Genomic DNA, 22,581 nt, shown 5'->3' on the forward strand with positions numbered 1-22,581 from the left:
AGAGCAATTTTTGTCCTCGGAGGTTAATTTATTCTGATGGAATTTTCCATTCAATTTTCATCTTGGGAGGACGATTTTTGTCAACGGGCAGCGATTTTTGTCCTCGGAGGTTAATTTATTCTGATGGAATTGTCCATCCAATTTTCATCTCGGGAGGACGATTTTCGTCATCGGGCAGCGATTTTTTTCCTGGGAGGACGATTATTTTAACAACTGGCCATTCAATTTTCGTCTGCAGAGGACAATTTTTTCAGTAGGAGGACAATTTATTCCATTAGGGCCTGTCTTCGGGAACAACTGAGCGAAGCGGTGCGGCTTGAGGTCCGCGCCGCATCGCCTTGGCGGCTCGGGGGGCGTCGGGGCGTCCGGGACCGGGACCCGGGACGTCTCGGGAACGCGAAGCCGGGAACTGGGCACCCAGCGCCTCGCGTCTCGGGTGAAATTTTTGCGGCGCACTGGTGGAAGCTGCGATGAGGCGACCCACTCCCTATCCAGACACGTTTCGGTCCTCGTCTCTGCTTACTACTCCGTTGATTACTTCGTTCTTTCGCCAGTTCGTCTCCCGGTTCCTCGCTCCTCCCCAACGGCTCCCGAGTTTCTTCGCCCATGCACCGCACAAATTTCCCGCAGCCTCCAGTTCACGATACTCCACCATTCGGGAAGTTCTGGATCAGGTGCACTCCTCCTTCGAAATTTTGGACAGTGAGCGCGGTTGTGGGAACTTCAAAGTTTCAAAAGCTCTCACTTTAACGCTGAAGTTTCGGTCGTTTTTCGTGTTTTAGTTTTTAGTGCTTTGAACTGTTTGCATCAACGTGCGGTTTCAACGGTCGGTATCGGTAGTGCTATAAAATTGAAACCGAAAACTTTTCTGGACACGCTCGAAATCGTTTTCGTTAGTGCGCGCGGTTTTAAAAGTTTAAAAGTTACTTATCAACGGCTCTGATACCTACGATAGCCTCGTCAAACATCGATATTTGGTGAATTCATGTGGTTCTTCCATATTTGAGTGGATTTTTACGGTTAAAAGAGTTAAAATATATACTTACAAACTAATCCAATTTTTTGGCAACGGTTCGCGTCAATGTGCCCGATTTGAATTTTTTGAAGTTACAAAAACCCTAAGCGCGAAAAGCAGTGCTGAACGATAATTTTGAATGTAAACAATGTTTTAATGATTTGAAATAGTTTGAATGCAAGTGCGCGCTTCATAAATGAACACGCTTTTTTGGTTAGGAATACTAAAAATGAGACCTTTTAGCTTTCAGTCATGCTCAAATTGGTTTAGGATCGGGACATTTAATCGCGTATAATTCCTGGTATAAAAAACTACAAAAACTGTTACAGTGACCTGTTTTTCCAGTGTCGTATCGCGGGAGTAACTTATCCTTGTTCCGGAATGTACTTGTGTGGTTTTATCATTTTGGTCGAAAAATTAACGTGCATTTGTCGGTAGTGTTGGGCAACACTCGTGTTAACCGGTAAAATTCTCCTTTTTAGGCCCAAATGCAACACCAATACACACAATGCGGTTAGTCTCGCGCTTTTGCTCATCGTGCAATTTCAAATATATGTACAGAGGTTTTGTCAGCTAACTCTCTTATTGTATGTAAAGTTCACGCTCTGAAAGTTCCTAGAGTGTTTTAATGACCTATATTGTGTGAGTGAATTTTTCGCCTCTCAAACAATGTGAAACAATCATACTCTATATTCGCGACATCAGTGGCCATATTCGTTTTTGCGAAAGAATTGTTGGAACAGTACCTGCACGAGAATCATTCTAAGTCATGAAAATCCTCACAAATATGAAATTAAAACGTAAGTTTTTATGCGCCTATACGGTTATTTTATCTTTTTTACATAGTCATTTTCAATTTAATTTAAAAGAACGATCTATAAATCACCAGAAATGTGAAAAAAATCTTTGGTTCGCATGAAACACAAAGTTTTTAGTCCAAGCGGTAACCAAAGTTTTAAATTCGCAGGTTAATGAAGTGGTCTATCTAAGTAATCGAAGTTTTTGGTCCTAGAAACTACGGATCAAATAGCCAAATTCTTGGTTAGCTATACATGTAAAGACACGTATTTTGTACCAAAAACTTTGGATCATTCTAACCAAATTTTAAAGTTCCGTGATCGAAAACGTAAGATACTTGGGTAGAGTATCTCGGAATGCCATATAAAACCAGAATTTGGTCCATATTATGGAGGTTTTTTTCTCGGTGTAGGTGGGCACATGTAGAAAAGGGGGAACGCAGGGGGTCCTGACGGTCGGCAGATGAAGGCGAGAGGGATTCAAGCCTGTCATACAGTAAGACTGACATAACACCCGTAATTTAAACTTTTAAGACATTGAAACTTTTTAAGATGAAGCGAAAATACAGAAAACTGTAAAATGGACTAAAAATATTCTCGAATGAACATCTCTAGCAAATAGTGGAAAGGAGGTGTTACCAGTTTTAACTAAAATCAACTCCCAACAAAAAGATAGGAAAAACATCCTGTTAAAATTTACCCTAATTGGTCTATGAAAGAGTCTACCTCCATCAGTAAAACCGTGTGTACAGAGAGACACAGGATATATACTTCAACAGGGTTGCCACCATACCACTCCGTGTACAGAGGCTTGGAGAACAAGGCGCTTAAGTGCAGTTTTTGGAAAATTCGAGATATCAACGATTTTCAAGTAAAACTTAATGCGTAGCGAGAGACCCGTAAGTGGGAACTGGGATGAGCCTCGAGACACATTAAAGCATATGCTAACAATGGCTCATACAGAAATGCACACAGAAAAAAATACTCGGCGTTTTTACCAAGGTCCGTTGGTACCTTTACCATCTCAATTTTTACCAATTATTGGTAATTTTACCAAGACAGACAGGTAAGCTTACCTGAAAATCGGTATTTTTACTGATTTTTTCAGGTAAGAATACCTTTTTTATTGGTTATCAATTCCCGGTAACTTTGCCATTTCATCTCGGTAATTCTACCTCAGTCGATAAAAAATATTGGCGTTTTTACCAAGGGCCAGTAAAATTACCGAGAAAGTTCAATAATTTTACCGAGATTTCACGGTGAAATTACCAATTCCATAAATGGTAATTTTACCAAGAAAAAACTGGGATCAAATACCTAGAACCCTGAATTCTTGGTAATTTTAGCCTTTTCTTAGTAAATACTCCGAGATTTTTTTTCAGTGCACTTAGGGCTCTCTGCGCCATCACGGCAGATGTGGTGTCTGCGCAATTGATGGCGCCTCTCAGCCGCACTCTTCTCGTCACACGTCAAACGGGAGTCGGAAAAGCTCATCTTTTGCATTTTCTTCCGGTTGAAATATTTCTAGTTGAATTCCTCGTGCATATTTTCACCGCTCTCTCCGCAACTGGAATCTTAAGCATGCCGCAGCACTGTTTTAATTTCAAACGATCCTCAATTCTTATTCCTTCAATATGCTCGATTTCTCGTTCATATAGCTCTTCTTGATACCTTTTTGAATACTCTGAGAACCAATTCTTGGAGGTCGTTTGCATTTCCTGGCGTCAAATCGCAATTTCCGCAATAAGTATTTCGAGGATCAAATGGCAGTTTGAAAAAAAGAACCAAAAGGGCATTTGGACCGTGTAGAATAGAAAGAAACCAAGTTGCCAAATCGAATTGGGCAATTTAATTTTTTACATGAAAACGGTTGTGCGGATACTTGTGCAAATTTCAGTGAATTTTCTATGTAGTGCAAAGCAAGTTCCTTGAAATTTTCAAAAGAATCCGCACAAACGTTCTCTTGTAAAAAATTAAATTATCCAGCTACATTTGGCAATAGCTGATGTGGCTTGGTGTCTTTCTTCTAAACGCGATCCATTTAGGAGAGACGCACTAAGTTGCTGAAAAAAAAGGGTGGATGATTTTGGACAAAGTCAACCCAAATAAGTGCCGTGCACCAACTAATGTGGCTATGCAGCAAACTCCAACTTATCGGATTTTTAAACAATTTGAACAAACAGCGAAAGTTTTACGTGAAATGGTTAAAATTATTTTTTTTAAAACTCACCACTTTCACTTAATATATTTTATGTCATGAAATATGTGTAGACATAAATAGACATAAAATATATTAAATAAAAGTGGTGAGTTTTAAAAAAAAAGTAAATTTAACCATTTTATCGGATTTTACCTCTAACAATCAGGGACTACTCCAGCTCCAGTAAATGAGAGTACATCTGCAAAAAGTTTGCTAAGATTTCAAATAAGTTGGTGCTGTGCACACCAGTGCGTTGTTATGCTGTGTCAAAATCATCCAACATCTTTCTTCTTTTTTCTAACAGTCCATTGAATGACAATTCTTACCTAAAAAGTGATCAAACGGTATACGGGAGTATTTGCGTTCCCATTTATACATGTTTTTAAAAACAAGAAGGCAGAACTTGAATTTTACGCACCGTCCTATTTCGCCTTCAATTGCCATGGTAGGCAAAAAAACATCCTTGGTGCAACATTAGTTGCCGATTCCAGGTGTTGTTCATTAATCATGTTGTCTTTGAACCTTGCCTCGCAGTAATTATTTTTGACTAGCAAAGTTTGACGCCATATTTAAAAAAATAATAAGAGAACCATTATCTTTTAACGACAATTGATTCAAAATATCAATCAGCAGAGCGCCTCTCTCTTCAGTTCTTCCGTCTGAAGAACTGAAACGCCGATGGTATACCACATGGTAATTCCGGCGCGACCTTGGCTCCTGGAGTCACTTGAATTTTTTTCTCTCTCTCTCTCTAATTAGCATATTTTTAATTTTATCTGTTCTTTTCCACTTATGTTTTAACTTTCTTAATTTTTTTTTTTTTTTTTTTTTTTTCACATCCTGATTGTTTTTTGTTGAGTATTTCCCATATGTCTATTACTTCTGTATTTTTGACAATAAAGGTCGCTTAAAAAAAAAGAAAGAAAGGAAGAACTGAAATCTGACTCTTTAGGGATGTACAAATCTCTCCCAAAAGACCTCAGATTTTAATACTTCTTCAATGACAAAGAGAAACAAAAGAAAGATAAAAATAATTATAAGGTACATGTATGACAAAACCAGAAGGATCTAGTATGCTCGGTAAATCCCCACTAATGACTAATTCATGGTGCACGGGTGGTTATTATCATGGTTACAACGTTTGAATGGGCGTCTTTTATAAGCAGAGCTCGCTCGACAAATCATCTTCATGGTGCATTTATGAGAACAATATGAAGTGTGGGTATACGCGACCCACTTCTGCCTCAAATAAACCCGCGACCCAAAACATGGAACCTGGACGGCTGAAAGGGTGAAGTCCGCAGTATTCCCTGCTATTCCCACGTGAAAATCACCGTCCGCCTTGCAAACTCGCGCCGACGATCCGTCATACAGCAACGTTGTCAAAATGGCTGGAAAATATTGCATTTTCCCCAAGTTCCGCCCTCTTATTGACTGATTTATTGACTGAGTCATTTGAGGGGCTCGGAGGACAAGGCGCATAAATGCAGTTTTTGCTAATTCAAGGAAGACGTGTTTAAAATCTCAAGATTACGATGGAGCCTTATGGCGTGAATGGGAGGTTTAAACTCAGTTTTTGATGCGCTTAGATTTGGATTTAAATTGTGAATTTGTCACAGAACATACTTACTTTCAAACTAGTTTTAGCTCAGTTCATGAATATCTCAATTTTTTCAAAACCGCAATTACGCGTCTTGTCCCTCAAGCCCCTCATTTGATATGAAATCGAACTCAGTGGCACATTCTGTGCAAGTTAAAAGTGTTATTTCATTACAATTTAGTCATTGATAGGTCATAAATAAATTAAGAGCTCATTAAACACAAGAAATTTCGATTGCAAGAAACACGTAGACGCATTTTTCCATCATGGTTCAAAGGGCGCGAATCAGAGACAAGATTATATATGTTTGTTTACAATTCAACCATTACGTAGCATTAAATTAGTTAATATGATGTGGATGGAATCATCTTTCATTGATTTACGATTACGAGTATAACCAGAAAATGATCAGTCACTTTGACTGACTGTACTAACAATGAGTACTTCACTCATATCTACATATCGATGGCTAAAGTGCGAGACCACGTATCTCCATTTGCGACGTTACAGAGTTCTTTTTCATCAACAAGATATTCCGTAGAAATTTCAAACTGTCAAGTCTCTTTGAAAAAATAAAAAAAAATAAAAGGGGCAGAGATTTTGAGACACCGCAATGGAGATACGTGGTTTCGCACTTTAGACATCGAAAGACTTCTTTAGGTTCGGAAACAGGAAGGGCGGAAATTGAGAGTTCGTTTGTCAACAAAACAGTTTTTCTTTAAATTTAAAAACTATATATTGCGTTGAATTGAAGCCGTGGAAACTGTTTTTAAAAAATATATTTTTTGACCGGACGCATGTCTTTCTCTTGATTTCTGAAAATAAAGAAACATAGAGTTTACTGTCGATTTTTCCCGCTTAAATTTGGACGTATTTATGCTTAAAAGGAGCTATGAGCAGGGTTTGTGGACCCCATAGTTCCTTTCAACATAAGTATGTCGATTTGTTCAGCATTTAAATTTAAATCATCCGTAGTTAACATAAGAATTTCAATCAAAAAACACGTGGCAGTACAGTGTGAAAATAAACCAATTCTTGTAGTCCAATGAGATGAGTCGAACAGGCATGAAATAAGTGTGGGCCAGTGTGTCGACCATTTGAGCCCCGGGAAAAGACAGTTGACACAAAGAACATGACTTTTGAGGTTCAATGCATACCTTGGGAATTCGTCAAGAAAAAAATTATTTACAAACACAATATTTGACGGGTTTAACTACCGAATGCTGGGATCGCCAGGCCCTTCTTTTAGCAAACAAGTTGGCAACAAAACAACCAGACATCAACGTTAATGTTCCGCCGTCTCACCGCTTTGCATATTGTTTTGTTTGCTGTCGAGCTTACGAAAAACAAAAAGCACACCCATGGGACCCAGGATTCACTGTCTACCATCATTTCGCCAAAGTAAAGTCAACCTCAGTCTCTCTTACTCCAGGGAAGCTACAAAAATTTCCTGGTTTTTATTTAGGACTAAAATGAGGGGTTTGAAGGAAAAGGCGCATTAAGGCAGTTTTTGGAAAAATCGAAATATTAATGATTTTAGGTAAAACTAGTCTCAATGTATATTCGATGAAAAATTTGCTCCAAAATTGCAATTTTTAAGCGTCGAAAAGTCAGTTTGAACTTTCTTTCCGCCAGCAGGATCCATGTCATTTCCAAACTTCAAACGCTTATTTCCCGAAATAGCAAAAACTGCACCTATGCGCCTTGTCCTCCAAGCACCTCAATAATGTCCTTCATTATAAAACTCCTCGGTAAAAGTTGGACTTTTTTTCATAAAATTTCCCCTTAAAAATATATCATATACTATCTATAAAAAATATTACTAAGCAACTGCGAATAAAAGTACTTTATTACAAAAGATGCCATTATGTGACGAGATGAGTGGCTTGACGTTTCAAAGAAAATTCTGATGAAAGTAAAGGAGATGTTTTAGTAAGAACATCTTTGTTTAACCTAAATGTCTCGCATAAGTCCCGTTTTAACACTCCACTGCTCCTATGACTAATTAATTTACAGATAGTTTTACGATTCTTGGATGACATTTTAAGTCCGCAAGAAAATGTTGAAACAACTGTCTTCAAGACACGCATTTTTTTTAGAAAAAAATTTAACGCTATTAAATACATATTAAAAAAAAAACAATTAAAAACTAGCGGATAAGTCTAAAAAGTGGATAAGTCTCTCCAGACTAGATGTCCTCCCCCATCACCCCCAACCGTTGCAAGTAATTAGATTAGGTTTTCGCTTCAAAATAAATCCAGAATTTCAGAGGACGGGCTTCGATACATTGAAATTTTCCCACGTTTAACCGTGGTTTATCTCAAAGTATGAGCAGCTCGTGAGATCATACACGCGCAGGATCTCGCCTCGCTACACCAATGCACTCAAACATCGAGAGTGATGCAGCTTAATGCGATTCAATTTCCCGGAAGTTATGCAATTATGCAATGCTATTACTCCCAGACCCAGGCGAAAAACTCGCTCTCTTGAGATGAAAACCGGAAACCGAGTCAACAGCGAAAAAATTCGCAGTGTCAGCGTCTGGGCCAATTTCAGCAACTTGTTGCACCTGGTGGGAAACTACTCGCTCATCATTTTTTAAATGACCTCCACCTAATATAAGTGTGCTGAATTTGAAAGCGTGTGCTATTTTCCGCGAGAAGCAAGTCAGGCAATTCTGATGTGCTATGTAAGGGAAAACGCCGTAAGAACATTCGAGAGTTGTCAAATTTCTCCGGATAAAATATGTATTTTTGAGGAATATTGTGGTTATTTTTCTTTGAAATTTCCAAATATTTCAGAGTAAATTGCGGGAAAAATTGTCAGAAAAATTTTATGGAAAAATATTAACAATTTTTCCAGAGAATTCGTTTTGATTGAAGGAAATATGATAACGTCTGAGGGCTCATACGGCAATTTTCCTTAGCACGGCAGAATTTACTATCTTCAAAGCTAATTGTAAAGGTAGATTAATACAGAGTTAGATCTACAACGTAATTGAACATTGCGATGTTTGCTCCAAAAACACTAGAGAAACTTCCTCCAAAAGGGGGAATTTCCCCCAAAAAAGTCGTATAAGCAAATAATTATTTTTACATGATTTATTCTTTATCAATCAATAAGACTCGAATAGAAATGCAGGATAAGAATTAGGAATAAATTATAGGATTTAAGACAAAAATTAGAATAAAAACTGTCCAAAATTGCAGTTTGACATAATTCACTACGAGGCAAGATTTATGCATCACGCAGGACGCCCGCATTCTCGAGGAGATAACTATTATTGCACGGAGGATGTTTTCTGGCCTACCTAAAAAATTGAAGGCGAAACCTGTGTGTGTGACCTCCGTGCCTCCCTTGAGCCAATAGTACTTCTCCTTAATTAAAAATTATACGTTAAAAGTGACTAGTAGTCAGAAAACGCCACCGATGTCGACGTTTATATTGCTTGATCTTCATTGGCAACGGTGAGTGCAGCTGACACGCTGGCTGCTAGTAAGCGTTGAGACCGGACGCCATCTGCCAATTGGCACCTGAGACAGAATTTTCTTGGACTTGCGAAGTTTTTGAGAGGACAAGAAACCAACAAGTATTTTGGCCACGACGGCTAACTATAGAATAAAAGTGCATTAAAGTGCAATAGTTATGATTCATTTTATCGGCGCAATCACTAGTTTTGAAAAGAAGTAAAGTTTTTAGAGATGGTCACCAAGAAAGGAGCTTTCTAATTGGTCGACATTGTAACTTAAACAGATATATCAATGTCACATTTAATCAGTCCGACGCGATGTAATTTAGAGCTCAAAGACGACAAGGGGCGTTTTCTAATGAAAAATGGGACCTCATTTTGCAGTGAGGAACCATTATTTCCGGCCTAATATAGAGGCAACATGTGTCATGATTTTCTTTGTGCGGATACGTGTTTTCAAGACTGATGGATAAATTGTGGTTTCTTTCTGCAAAGTGAGGACCAATTCAGAGGGAATAGAATGGACACAGTATGATTATATGGGCTAGGCGATTACTCACATTGCAAATTCGCCTTCAGCTTTCGAAGTAGGCCAGGAGACATTCCCCATGCTGTAATAGTTGCCTATTCGAGGATCTGGGTCCTGTGTTTTTGTAAAACTTGCCCCACAATGAATTATTTTATAGTCTACATCAAGCGATTTTGATGCTAGTTCTGTTTCTGATTAAATTTCTACGATTGATATAATAATTACATTTACAAGAAGCAGTAAGGGGCCGTCCGCGGCGTCCGGGTGGTTTCCATAAAATTCGGAATTCCAACCATTCTCAGGCGCAATTTGAGGCGCTCTTGGCACATGTTGTGGGGAACAGAAGGGGAGAAAGCCTAGCACAGACTCAACTATAAAACTTAGAGGGTACAAATACGGTGGTCGAAAAAAAATTGAAAAGTTATTGTAAAGGGGAGAGGGAAAAAAATTACGTGATTCAGGCCTCCTTGTGTGTTGCGGACCGCTAAAAGCGCATTCAGTGCGCGCATATGATAAATCCAGCCCTGTTTCTCCGTGCTGATGATTCTGGTGACCTTTTTTGAGGCAGAATCAAAGCTCGTTTTTTTATCTTTATCGAAGCCAACAAGGTAATCGACGCTCACTACCGAACAAAAGTAGGCGGGTTATCGATAAGTCTCTGTTGAATATTCTTTATTTCAAAACCTACCGAAGCATCCTCGTGTCATCCTCGAGAAACGACACGTGGGCGTATTTGCGCGCGGGATCACTCCTGGACAGTGCCCGGATGGAAGCACGAAAGGGGGACGGGGGGGTTGCTGTCCCCTGCTGTCACATCTTCCCTGGAGGCGTCTCGTCACTCCCCGCCCATCCCTCAGCGTCCGACAGCCTTGTCGAGTGAGGTGGAAAATCTCAAATTGTTCTGTTGACAGGAGGTGGGCTTTTTCGTTGACTCTGGCAGCTCTGCTTAACTTTGATCACTTTGTCCCTCACTATTTATACCGCGCATCACGCTTTCACACCTACGACACGCGACTCGCTGCCTCTGCCGGCCGCATTGCCGTCGCACATATTATTCCTGAATATTCGCAGCGTCTCGATGTAATTTTTTTGGAAATTTGGCGGCTTCGGTCGCTGCATCCAGCGATGCTTCAATTGGTGAGGGCAACATCGCGGGTTTAAAATATCGGAGTTTTACTTCTAAGCGACCATGGGATGGAAACCAGTGTTCGAAACTCACAGGCGCCAACGCGCCAGATGCGCCTAAAAAATGAAGGTTCTGCACCAACGTGGCCCCTAAAAATTGCCTCCCCCCCCCCCCAAAAAAAAAAAAAAATCCCAATTTTTTCTGCTTGGTGATTTTTGGAGCTTTTCTCTTCCGTTTAGTTTCTCTTCAAGTTAGAGCTACTAGTTCTGTAACTAAAGCATCTTGCGACTAACTTTTCATTAAATGCGCCGTGATGTGTAGGCAAAGAGTCAATTTGGCCTCCATAAAATCATCAATGGCCCCTAAGACTCGAGCTTGATGGGCCACACGGCTCCTGAAATTCAAAGGTGAGTGTCGACCACTGATGGAAACGAAGCTCTCCTCTTTCATACTGTAACATATGATGATGGTTAAATAAATCTTAAATTTCGACAGATATTTTGACAATAACAAAGATCCAGTTTGACAAAATTACATGGTTGCGGAAAACTTCATTCATCGCCATTTTGGTGCAAGAAACAGAGATTCTGCACAGCCGCACCAGAAAAATGTGGATGACTCCTCGAAAAACTGTTACTTATCGCCTGATATCACTAGTGCAGGGACCCTCCTCTCTCCTCGCCGCATTCAATCGATACCTCATCCAGTGAAAAATCTGTAACATGGTTAGTACATAAATCGGCGCGTGATGGCACTGTCCTGGTTTTGAGGCTCACAACGGCGGGATAAAAAGGAAAAAGGGAGTAAAGGCGGAGCCAGTTTTGCAGCACTATCTATCTGGGCCTCGGACTATTCCGGCACCTCTCTTTGCAGATGCTTGGAAAAAATCCAAGTTCCCGACGAAAATTGCTAAATATAAGAATTGCAGAGTAAGCACTAATCGTGTGTTTACTTTCCGCTCTTGATCTCGACTGCACGCTTACTCGTCGTTCTGCATGCTTTGTTTATCTTTTTGAATATGCGAAGTTCAAACCGAAATCGAGACAACGAGCGGCTTTGTTAGCTTTTAACCTGCTTCGAGGTAATAAGTCTTTGACATTCAAACTCAATGCGAGTGCGAATCCTGTCTTATTCTGTATTTTCACACATTTTTGCATTCTCAATTCCTTTATTAATGAGAACAAAGAACCAATGCTCTCAGGCATTTTCAGTGTTCAAATTGTTTAAAGCGGTAAAATTTCACCTCGTCAACAGAGTACCTATAGAATAGGTATCTAGTAAATTTTTTATACATTACGGAAAAATCAAGGCTTCATATAAATCTGTAATTGTAGTTTGCAACTATTTAACGAAGTAAGATCAGCAAAGTATACATTAACATCGTTTAAACAACCAACTTTTGCATGAAACTGTATTTTTCATATGTGGTCTGCTTAAAATAATTAGCGAGGCAGCCACAGATGGTGAATCAGGAAAACACTTTATCTCGTCTTTCAGCTTTAGAGCCTTTTTGCAAAATTCGGAAAGTCAGCAACCGTTTCAAATTAGTGCGATAACATATGGTTTTTGTCTGAGCATGTCCACAATCATTTTCAAAGAAATTCCTGCTAAAAGACCGGTTAATATCTTGATGAAAACTTACATTAAGAGCCGAAAGTTTTAAGCACCAAAATCAATTTTGGGATTCTCCATAGTTTTCGCATCGATGTATTATCGCACTACTCACCTCATTTTCACCATTTCCTTTCAAAGCATACAAAAATATTTCCAAAGACACCCATGATTTTACTTTTATCTTTATAGAAACTTCCGTTGAAAGTTTTTAGTTTCTATGCTGAAGTAGGTATCGTCTTGTATCGTTACATCTCAATCGAGTTTCTTCAATTAATGATTATACCTTGAACCATGCAGATTTTTGGGGACGACATCGCCCTCTGATAACATTTAGGTATATAAACGACATGCATGAATTAACTAAATCATTATAATGCATCTATAATTTATTCCATGCGCTGCGCTCAGCTGCTAGTCGATAGAAATCGTCACGTTACACGCAACACATTTTGCAGTCCCAGAATTTGAAGGCGTAATAGTGTCGGCGCTATGCTACTCTTCTGAGCTGTTGATATATTACGCTCCTGGTTATCATTATAGCATGGTGAATGTGAACAGAACTAGATGTCTCGCGTATTATCGCGAATCTATTATTTGCCAAATTTACTTTTTGCGTTCTATGATGATTAATTTTAAGTGTGTTATCAAATTATTTGGCTGCTAAGTGAATACGAGGAACTAATATTGGTTCCCGATGAACTCTTACGATCTCTTGTGACCATCAAGACAAACTTTCTCGAGGATTCTGCAGTAATGGCCTCTTAAAATGAAAAAAAAATGCCGTTGATGATTTGCAGTGATCTTTATCAAATGATGTTTGATCGAAATGATCGAAATGATACATCGTTGATGTATCGAAAAATCTGCTTGACAAACTTTATACATATTTTATTATCCTCTCAAAATTTTATCGTTTTTCTGAATTCACTAACATTAATATAAGTGACTTATCCATATAATTTATTTCTGTTACAGGTAAGTTGGACCTCAAAGAAATTCAAACCAGGTAACCTGATATTCGTGCATAGCGTAAGTTGAAATAACTTTACACCGTGTACTCAAAAATCGACCTTCTTTCATTTGACGATTCGAAGATACACGTGGCAGTAACTTTGGTTAACAGCTTTTATGTTCAATTTACAACATTTACAACACCACATTCAGCAAATATTATCATGCCTGTCAAATGATTTTCGTTTGAATGTAAAATCCGGCTATTGTATTCCATCAAAGGTGTCATTAACAATAAGTTGAGTAATTTTGAGTAAGAGTTGAGAATCCGCTCAATCTCTCAAGATTTTCCTACGAGCTGACGTAGTTATACGTACAGATCATTCCATAAATGGGTTAGATCTATGTCTATCAATAACAAATAAGGCTCCGCTTTTCCACTATTTCACCATGGGCGTTAAGGTTTCTGGCTGCTCTCGCTTTATCCATCAATAATATATGAGGGTATACCCACACTTTCCCACGAGTCCGTCTTGATTCGTTTAGGTTTCTCGCTACTTAATCGCAACTCTCTGAGTTATCTGAAATAGAGTTGGATGGACCGAAAATCACTTACACGGATTGAAATCGCCCAACATGCACCTGGCATAAGACGTTACCGATTGAATCAAGTCGTCGGACTTGCCTTATTGCCGCAGTTACGCGTATAATTCATTGATTCGTGTAGAGCCGGTGAATGAACCAATTTCATTTCTAAAACACGTCAGAAAAAGCTCTTGAATTTTTGTTAGTCTTTGATGTACTCAACCATCAAAGTACGATTCTTTGCTATGCATAATTGGCACATGCGTATGCGAAGCGATGACTTCTTGGCGGATGTTGAACAGGGCTTAACAGGAATCAGCTCACATTGCAGAAAAATATGAGTTGGGAGAAGTTTTGAACTCTAGTGTAGTCATAGATTTTTCCGGTCAAAAATTCAAAGCCAAGAACGTAAAAATATTGTATACAATTTGTTCTTAAAATTGAGTCTCATATAGAGGAATAGAACCTCAAATCTCCTTGTCTTGGTCTAAACTTGGGACCCCTTATAAAGTATGTAACGTTAAATTTAAGGTTTAACGACTGCCCATTCTCCTCTCGTAACGCTTCTTTGACGTAGATCCCTATCCTTCAATCATATAAAAACGAAATGACGAAACGATCTCCTCTACCCGCCTCCCTCTCCAAAGCGTTACGTATTTGGACTGCATTTAGCAAAAAGGGACCGGCGATTACAGTGTTTTCAAAAGCGTGCTACCTCCTCTTTCCTTCTAAAAATACTCGATATGTGTACAGTATTATAATTTACGCAACCATTTTCCTTTGAAACTAACGATTTTTTAGTAGGAAGCGAAAATTATTTGTCAGAGATATTTTAGATAACTATGAAGAATCACCATGATTACAACACTGTAATCGCGCTGGTTCCTTTCTGCCAAATGCGATCCATTTTATGAATGGCCCCAGTCTGATTGACCCGGAGATTGACAACCCTGTGAAAGTACGGACACCTGAATGACAAGAGTAGCGGCAACGTTGCCTTAATTAATATCATCATTGCGTTACGTGTGCATATGATCGAAACGTGTGTGCTTGGTTGGAGCAGCACGAAAGTTGGGCAGGACTCAACTTTCTTCCCAGCCGCAGCCGGCAGTCGAAAAGAGCATTATGTTGGCGCAGCGCGCAGCGCGCATGGTATCTTCGAGCGGGCTGATTTAGTGCTCATATCCGGGACTTTATCGTGGATCAACGGCCGTGCCGCTTAAGTGTCTCCGTCTGATTAATTGCCCCCGTTTCCCAAGAAACCAACTGCGTCGAGTGCTCTGCAAATAAAACCCATGAATCAATGTTATAATGTTGATCCATTCCATTTTATGTATGAAACAATACTCGCCTAGAGAAGGCTGCCCAGGTTAGATGACACAAATATGTCTGAATCGATGGATGTATTCTCAAGTTCGCACCAAGCAATTCTGATTCGTTGAAGGTTTTTAATAGATGTTGCAATGCGGTAAATTGTTTTATATTTCTTTCATCTTCATGGGAGCCAAGTATTGTGCAACGTGCTGTATTACTGCGTTTGGAGCTAAGTAAGTTTCGATAAAAATAAAATTTACTAAACAATCGGCCGATCGAATCCTCGCAAAGTTTGAACTTGCAAAATAAACTATGAAAGATTACGCTTGGAAATTCTCTTTAGTTTCATCGTGAGGTCTCAGATTGTTCTAATATATGAGTGTCCTGCTACGATAACCAGATTTTGTATGTTCCGAAGTGCGCTGAAAACATACCTTCGGTCCGTGCTTCGCGATTTGGATCCGCAAATCCAAGGTAATTTTACTCCATATACTAACTGCGCATGCATAAAATTTCACTAGTCTCCTTTGAAGGTGAAAAAAATCTTCTAAAAAAATGTAATTTTCTCAATTTTTAGGATGATTATTGTATGGAACTCTACTCACATCCCCCTAAAAAATGTAATGTCCTCTATTTTTAGGATAATTATCGTATGAAACTCCACTCACATCCCCCTACCCTCATGTATCGTATCGTATTCGAGCAAATAGCTTGTGCTGACGTGATATTTTCAAGACTGCTTGGTTCAACTTTTGGAAACTTGGATTGGCGCACCCAATATGATCAACTTTTCTTGAATCGGGACAGTCGAAACAATTTTCCAACGGAGGAAGAAATAATTAATAGGTAGTATTTATAGGAGATGCTAGTTGAGCCTTTTCATTACCCACCGGAAAAAACAGCGTAGGTTCGCCTTTCGAAGCTTTTCCAGGAACGAAGAAGCGTTCAAGCACAAGCGTCCAAATTGCGCGTAGTCGCCCCCAACGCGAGAACATAATAACCTATTGATTGTTATTGCCGCTAATAAAGAGCGAGCGATTCACGTTCTGGCAAAATAAATCGTGATTTACTGGAACCGAGCGCTGGAAGGTCCCGGCAGAAACTCGTTTTCCCGCTTTCCCATTTCACTCCGCGGATTAAAATCCGGCTTTTACTATTCCGACCGTTGGGAAGCTCTCCGGAGCCAAATTATATCGAGAGCTTTTCCTTGTTGTCATTGTCGCTCGTGCGAAAGTGTTGCCGTTGTTTTCAAAAAAAATTACGTCATAAGCGACCGCTCTTCATGCCATGTCTTAGACTGAAATTGAATGAAGATAATTGCGATCTGGACACTGTGCGACATTCAATACGCCGGTGCGAGGTCATTTAGTCGTTGCTTACGAAGTTCACACGTTTTGCGGTTATTTGTGTCCATGTCGACATGGTCGCTGAAAATCTGAAAAATCCAACTGGGTATGAGACAAGATGGTGAATCCTGTGTGTCGGAACCAAATGGGCGGACCAATGGGGGATGAGGGGAGGTTCTCCTCCTGCAGAAGTCCTGCAGAATCCCTTGATGGACTGCCTTTTCGCGCCTTCAATACCCCCCCCCCCTCCCTTAATGAAATGCCATAAGTTGCGTCAAAAAATAAAAATTTTATTACCATCCCCAGGTAACAAGCGGTGCCGCTTGGTAAACATACAGTTTTTCCAATACTTGCGTTAACACCATCTATTCTCGCTGGTGCTGAAGGTCAATTCTATGATAAAATTACATGAAAAATGCCGAATAGCCGAAGTTTTAAATGGTACAATTTTCCTCAAGGAAAACATCATTGTCAAAAATCAATATCAAATTAAACTGAAAAAATTCACAACAGTATCTGGTGGAAAATGAGTCTTTTATCATAACGGTATTTTTTAAGGCCTCTACAATTCTAAAAAAAAAATAAAACAAATTTTAAAAAAATAAATAAAAACGGCGGTAATTTTTTTTCAGTTTTGTTGGATTTTTATTCTTGAAGATAATGTTCTTGTTTTTTTTTTTTACTTTTTTCCGAAGCAAAATTTTACCCTCTGCCACTCTAGTTATCTAGGATTTTCTCTTAAACGCACGGCGTTATAGCAGGTTTTTTGTGCGTAATCGAGGTCTAACCTTAAAAATGGCGAAGCTAGAAGGATTCTACTTGAATTGAAATGAAATAAAGCAGAAGAGAGGCAACCGTAAGGATACTCAAGTCCAGTTCTATGGAGCGAGGGGCAAGGAGGGGATCTATCTGCATCTAGGTACGCGGCTGTATGCCAAAAAAGCTTGAAAAGCGACGCAAAGCTGGCACAGACCACCGATTGATGCCATGTGGTTCGACTTTTGGCGCGCTTACTCCATTTCACAGCTCACAATAGTGTCTGCGTTTAGTCTAGCTGTGTTCAAACTTACCCGCAATTATTAGGACAAAAAATATTCATGATTTATTAGGTATTTTGCCAAATTTTTAAATTAATTGACACAAATGAGATATCGACACGATCTCGAACCAACGCTAAAGTAATGACTTAAGTCATTATGGTTCAACCAATGCTATTGGATTGACTTTAATAGGATTCTTCACATTTTCAAACAGTGATTTACCAGAAAATATTGCACTTGTGAAGGTTGGCAAAATATGCGCACAATACCGCTTTAGAAAATATTTTATCTAAAAATATTCGCAATATTTTCATAGTATCGGCTATGAAACCTGCGGAAGCAGGAAAATAGTTGTAAAATTAGGGCATTTTACAAGGTTTGCAGGGCCGGATTTACCTACTTGCCGCCTGTATTTTGCCGCCCCCTTCTTATTCGTTTTGAAACATCAATGAAAACCATCAAGTGAACGTGCCGGATGGGGAGAGGTGCATAACTCGCGTTTACTCGTGTTGGACACTTTTTTGCGAAAGCCCTGCTAACACTACTAGCAAAAGTTCTCGGAACTTTGCGCGAAAGTTTAGTACCGTAAACCTATCTCTGTGTGAACAAGGCCTTCCATTTTGTAAGAAATGAACGTAAAAATTATGCAAGAACAAACATAAATGTGGTTTAATAATTTTAACTTCCGCCGCCGCCGCCGCGAACGCACTGTGTTTGACGCAATGCGTGAAGTATTCATGAAGTCTAGTAGGCGCTATGCGTTTCACGCTGACTGCACTGTTCTTGACGTAATGCTGAAGTATTCATGCAGTCTTGTAGGCTAGCGTTCACGTCGATGCTGATGCTGCTGACCGCACTAGTTTGACGCAATGCGTGAAGTATTCATGCAGTCTTGTAGGTGCTAATATGTGTTACATGCCGACCGCCGCGCTGAGGGCTTCTCCTTTTCATCTCAAGTCTTCGTCATCATTGCTCTCTGCGCCGCATCGCTCCATGCCAAATTGCGTGTTTGGTTTCTCTTAACTCGACAATTTGAAGGTGCTGTATCTTTCATCACCGAAAGACGACAAAATTAGAAATTACTATACCTCAGGAAATGAGAGATTTTGTCACCTTTTCTCGTTTGTAATTTTTTTTCTGAATCCGATTTTTTTATACCTACATTTAAAAAAAAATTGCAAAATTTGCCGCCCCTAAATTTGCCGCCATGGGTCGCGGCACAAGACATGTGGCCACCCCCTTAATCCGGCCCTGGAGGTTTGGTTGATTGGTTTCATGCTTGTCGATTGAATATATTTCCACAAAGTTTCTTTTAGCGTAAATGGGTATATTCAGTATTTAATCGCGCACAATATCAGTTTAAACTATTTTTGAGTCACAGGCGGGCCTCAAGTAATTTTTTAATTGGTTGGAGGTTTGGAGGACAAGGCGCATAAATGCAGTTTTTTGGGGGGAGATCCGAAATTAATGATATCAGCTCATAATATTCTTGATTTATATGCCGTGAAAAATTCACTGCTAAAATCCAATTTTTAAGCATCAAAAAGTCTGAGTTTGAAATTTCTTTCTAGCATACCTAAGCCTCCATGTAATTTTGACATTTTGAACACGTATTCCTTGAAATAGCAAAAACGGCACTTACGCGCCTTGTCCTCGAAACCCCTCAAATCTTCCCTTCTCCTCGTAGTCGCGTCTCTCAACTTGATATAATCATATAATCGAACATCTGCATCCTTTGCACCCTTAAACCAACTAATCACCATCTTCATCACTCATCATTTGGATCATTTGGACTTCATTCTGCAATTCGGAACGACAATTTCTGGCCGATCCGTAAAAACACTTATGCACATAGGTAAACTAATAATATACGTTGTTTCTAAACTGAACCAGAAATTGTAGTTCCGAATTGCAAAATGCAGTCCATTTCATCTCTCTCTTTACCTACAGCCTTTTCTGATCGACTGATACTTCGGGCTGCACACGAATCTCGGGATGATCTCAAGCTGTATGAGGCATTGGATTTTAATAAATGGGCGACTCTTTTCGTCGCGCGTCACGGCACGAGATGGTCGAGATGTCTGCTTCCAGCGCAGCGTCTAAAAATACAGCCTCTCCGGTAGCCTCCAAAATAGCTTGAGCCACCATCCCTCGCCCCACGGTTGCCAGTTCGCACGATTAAATGTGAATATTATACATAGGTTTAAATTGAGAGAATTGCTGATTTTCAGCATCATCTGCCAACAATGACTCGCCCTCCCAATGCCCATTGCCTAAAGTCTTCTTCGTATATACAGCTGAGTCGCACACACGTCGTCGTTTCCCTCGCGAAAGGACGTAACTTAATTGCAATGTTGCCTAATGTCTCCCTCCAAATTGCATTTTTACCTCGAGAATCTTGGGGATTTCTAACTGAAAATTTTAACGATTTTTTTCCTCATCTCATGCAAGAATCAGACACATTTTGGACACAAATTGTACCCACAAGTATGTTCTTGTAAAAAAATAATTGTTTTGTCAATTTTGCAACCTTGGAATGGAGTTATGTTCCTTTTTCCGGGGCATGACGACGTGAGGTCGTCAGGGGCATTTTTTATTTTGTCAAACCCAGCATCTTGTGAACAAGGCTCACCTGGCATCGCAGTTAAATTTCCATCTCCATATTTCTACCTATTCCCACTCCTTCTTCGTGTATCCATGAAGGATACAGTCTAAAAACGCAGTATTTTTTAAGCAGTGTGCGGTCATAAGTCTACAATGTACACCGCCCTAACAATTAAGTTCCGGAAAATGATTTTAAAGTACACCGATCTCCAGTATACCCAACATTTCGACGGTGTAAGTCGGCAATCACATAACTCGTTTGCGGTGTCTGAAAATCTCCGCCTCTGTGTTATTTTTTTTAAAGGAGAACAAATCGACATCATTCCTTGAAGTTTTTGCAGAATTTCTTTCCGCAGAGAAGGAAAATCACGACAGTTTTAATATATTGCCGTTGAGTGGTTTTCCGTTAAAAAAATAAAGTATGCCAGGAAGTCTGCGACGTCGCAAACCGAGATATGTGATTGCCGACTTACACCGTCGATTTACATTTTAATTCCTTCATTTTTCTTTTTTTTTCCCCCATCCGTTTTTGCGATCCATGAAGTTTTCGCTGATGATGTGCTGGTCGCTAAATTAAATTGTGAAACAGTCATATTTATAAGTAGCGATAGGAATTTTCTGCAACGCTTACACAACGCGTGTAAAAGCTTGGTTACACTTGCAAAGGTCTGCGTCTCTAGATACAAAAATGGTCCTCGATGACTCATTAGACTGAGCATAGCACGAGCGTTGCGCGCGCGTCTGACATGTTACACGGCGCAGATGGCAGCTGGCCTTTTTGGCGCGACACTTGGACGGCAGTGATGACTTGACGACGATAGCAAACAGAATTCGGATCAATGACTTTTCTCTCGTGGTGTTTTCTACTCCCCCCCCCCCCCCTCCTCCTCCCACTGGTTGCCCTATCATATTCACCCATTGACCTAGTCGCCTTGCGCCCCGACGCACTCACAGCCCACAGCTTAATATTTTAATCTTTCGTCCCTTCCGCATTCATGCAGGGCCGGATTCGCCTACTTGCCGCCCATGGGCCGCCTGTACTTTGCCGCCCCCTTCTCATTCGTTTTGAAACATCAATAAAAACCATCAAATGAACGTGCCGGAGGGGTAGGGGTGCATAAGACGCGTTTATTGGTGTTGGACACATTTTTTGCGAAAGCCCTATGCCAACACTACCAGCAAAATTTCACGTAACTTTGCGCGAAAGTTAAGTTCCGTAAACCTACCTCTGTGTGGACAAGGCCCTCCATTTATAAGAAATGAACGAAAAAATTATGAAAGAACAAACATAAATGTGGTTTAATAATTTTAACTTCCGCCGCCGCGCCGCGTCTCTGGCCGCGCCGCGCTGACCGCACTGAGTTTTGCGCAATGCGTGAAGTATTTCTGCAGTCTTGTAGGCGCTATGAGTTTCACGTCGACCGCTGCTGACCGCACTGTTTTTGACGCAATGCATGAAGTATTCCTACAGTCTTGTAGGCGCTTTGCGTTTCACGTCGAGCGGTGCTGAACGCGCTGTGTTTGACGCAACGCGAAATTACTGTGCTCTCAGGAAATGAGAGATTTTGTCGCCTTTTCTCGTTTGTGTTTTTTTCTGAATCCGATTTGCTTTATACCTTCACTTAAAAAAATCGCTAGGTCGCAACTAAACTAACTTCCCGGAAAAGCGGGAGGTATCGCCAGATTTGAAGGCGCTCTAAGCGTTCGGTTGGGTCACGCAACTAAACTAACCTCTCGGCAAAGCGGAAGGTATCGCCAGGTTTGAAGGTGTTCTAAGCGTTCGGTTGGGTTACGCAACTAAACTAACCTCCCGGCAAAGCGAGACGTATCGTCAGATTTGAAGGCGTGCGTACGGTTGGGTCACGCAACTAAATTAACCTCTCGGCAAAGCGGGGAGTATCGCCAGATTTGAAGGTGTTCTAAGCGTTCAGTTGAGTCACGCAACTAAACTACCCTCCCGATAAAGCGGGAAATATAGCCAGTATTTGAAGGCTCTCCCGGCGTTCACAAACTAACAGTTCACTAAGCGTTCACTAAAACTCGCCAGGTTCCAAAAGATTTTCAGGCAGAACCAACATTTATTTCAGTCATATAAGATTAAGCAGACGACTGCGATGTGAGCCTTATAAATGCATTATATCTCTTGCACCAAGAAACTTAAAGTTCTGGATCATCCCAAAAAAGCACCTATCTGCACCTATCCCCTCTGCAAGAGACTAATCATAGGCGTGGCTAGGTCATTTTGCTGGGGGGGCCTGGCCCCCCACCACCGGGGGGTCTGGGAGATATGGAATATCCCCCCTGCTCGGTGGGGGGTCCGGGGGGCCTCCCCCGGAAAATTCTTGAAATTTCAACTCTATTTGAGCTCATTTTGAGGCACTTGTGGCGCTA

General features: G+C 40.3%; 1 protein-coding gene and 1 long non-coding RNA gene across 8 annotated transcripts in view; one reads left to right on the top strand and one right to left on the bottom strand.

Annotated features, from left to right (window-relative positions):
* LOC109042593 (uncharacterized) overlaps positions 1 to 22,581 on the top strand; it is a 77,314-nt gene that overhangs the window by 24,997 nt on the left and 29,736 nt on the right. The window contains exon 1 of one of the 7 annotated variants that reach the window (XM_019059438.2): positions 1,145 to 1,815. The exons of 4 other annotated variants lie outside the window; for them this stretch is intronic. In XM_019059438.2, coding sequence (XP_018914983.2) covers positions 1,785 to 1,815 — 31 coding nt within the window. In that variant the 5' untranslated portion in view covers positions 1,145 to 1,784. Of the gene's footprint in view, positions 1 to 1,144; positions 1,816 to 15,124; positions 15,256 to 15,446; positions 15,675 to 22,581 lie in introns of those variants that run through there. 2 more of the 7 variants (XM_019059437.2, XM_019059435.2) reach the window with 2 other exon arrangements.
* LOC140224542 (uncharacterized) lies at positions 13,134 to 16,694 on the bottom strand. Its single transcript, XR_011899817.1, has 2 exons — positions 16,091 to 16,694; positions 13,134 to 15,166 (listed from the first exon to the last, which is right to left on the bottom strand). It is a non-coding gene; the product is annotated as an uncharacterized lncRNA (long non-coding RNA).

Source organism: Bemisia tabaci, chromosome 4 (assembly GCF_918797505.1).
Source record: "Bemisia tabaci chromosome 4, PGI_BMITA_v3".
Lineage (NCBI taxonomy): Eukaryota > Metazoa > Arthropoda > Insecta > Hemiptera > Aleyrodidae > Bemisia > Bemisia tabaci.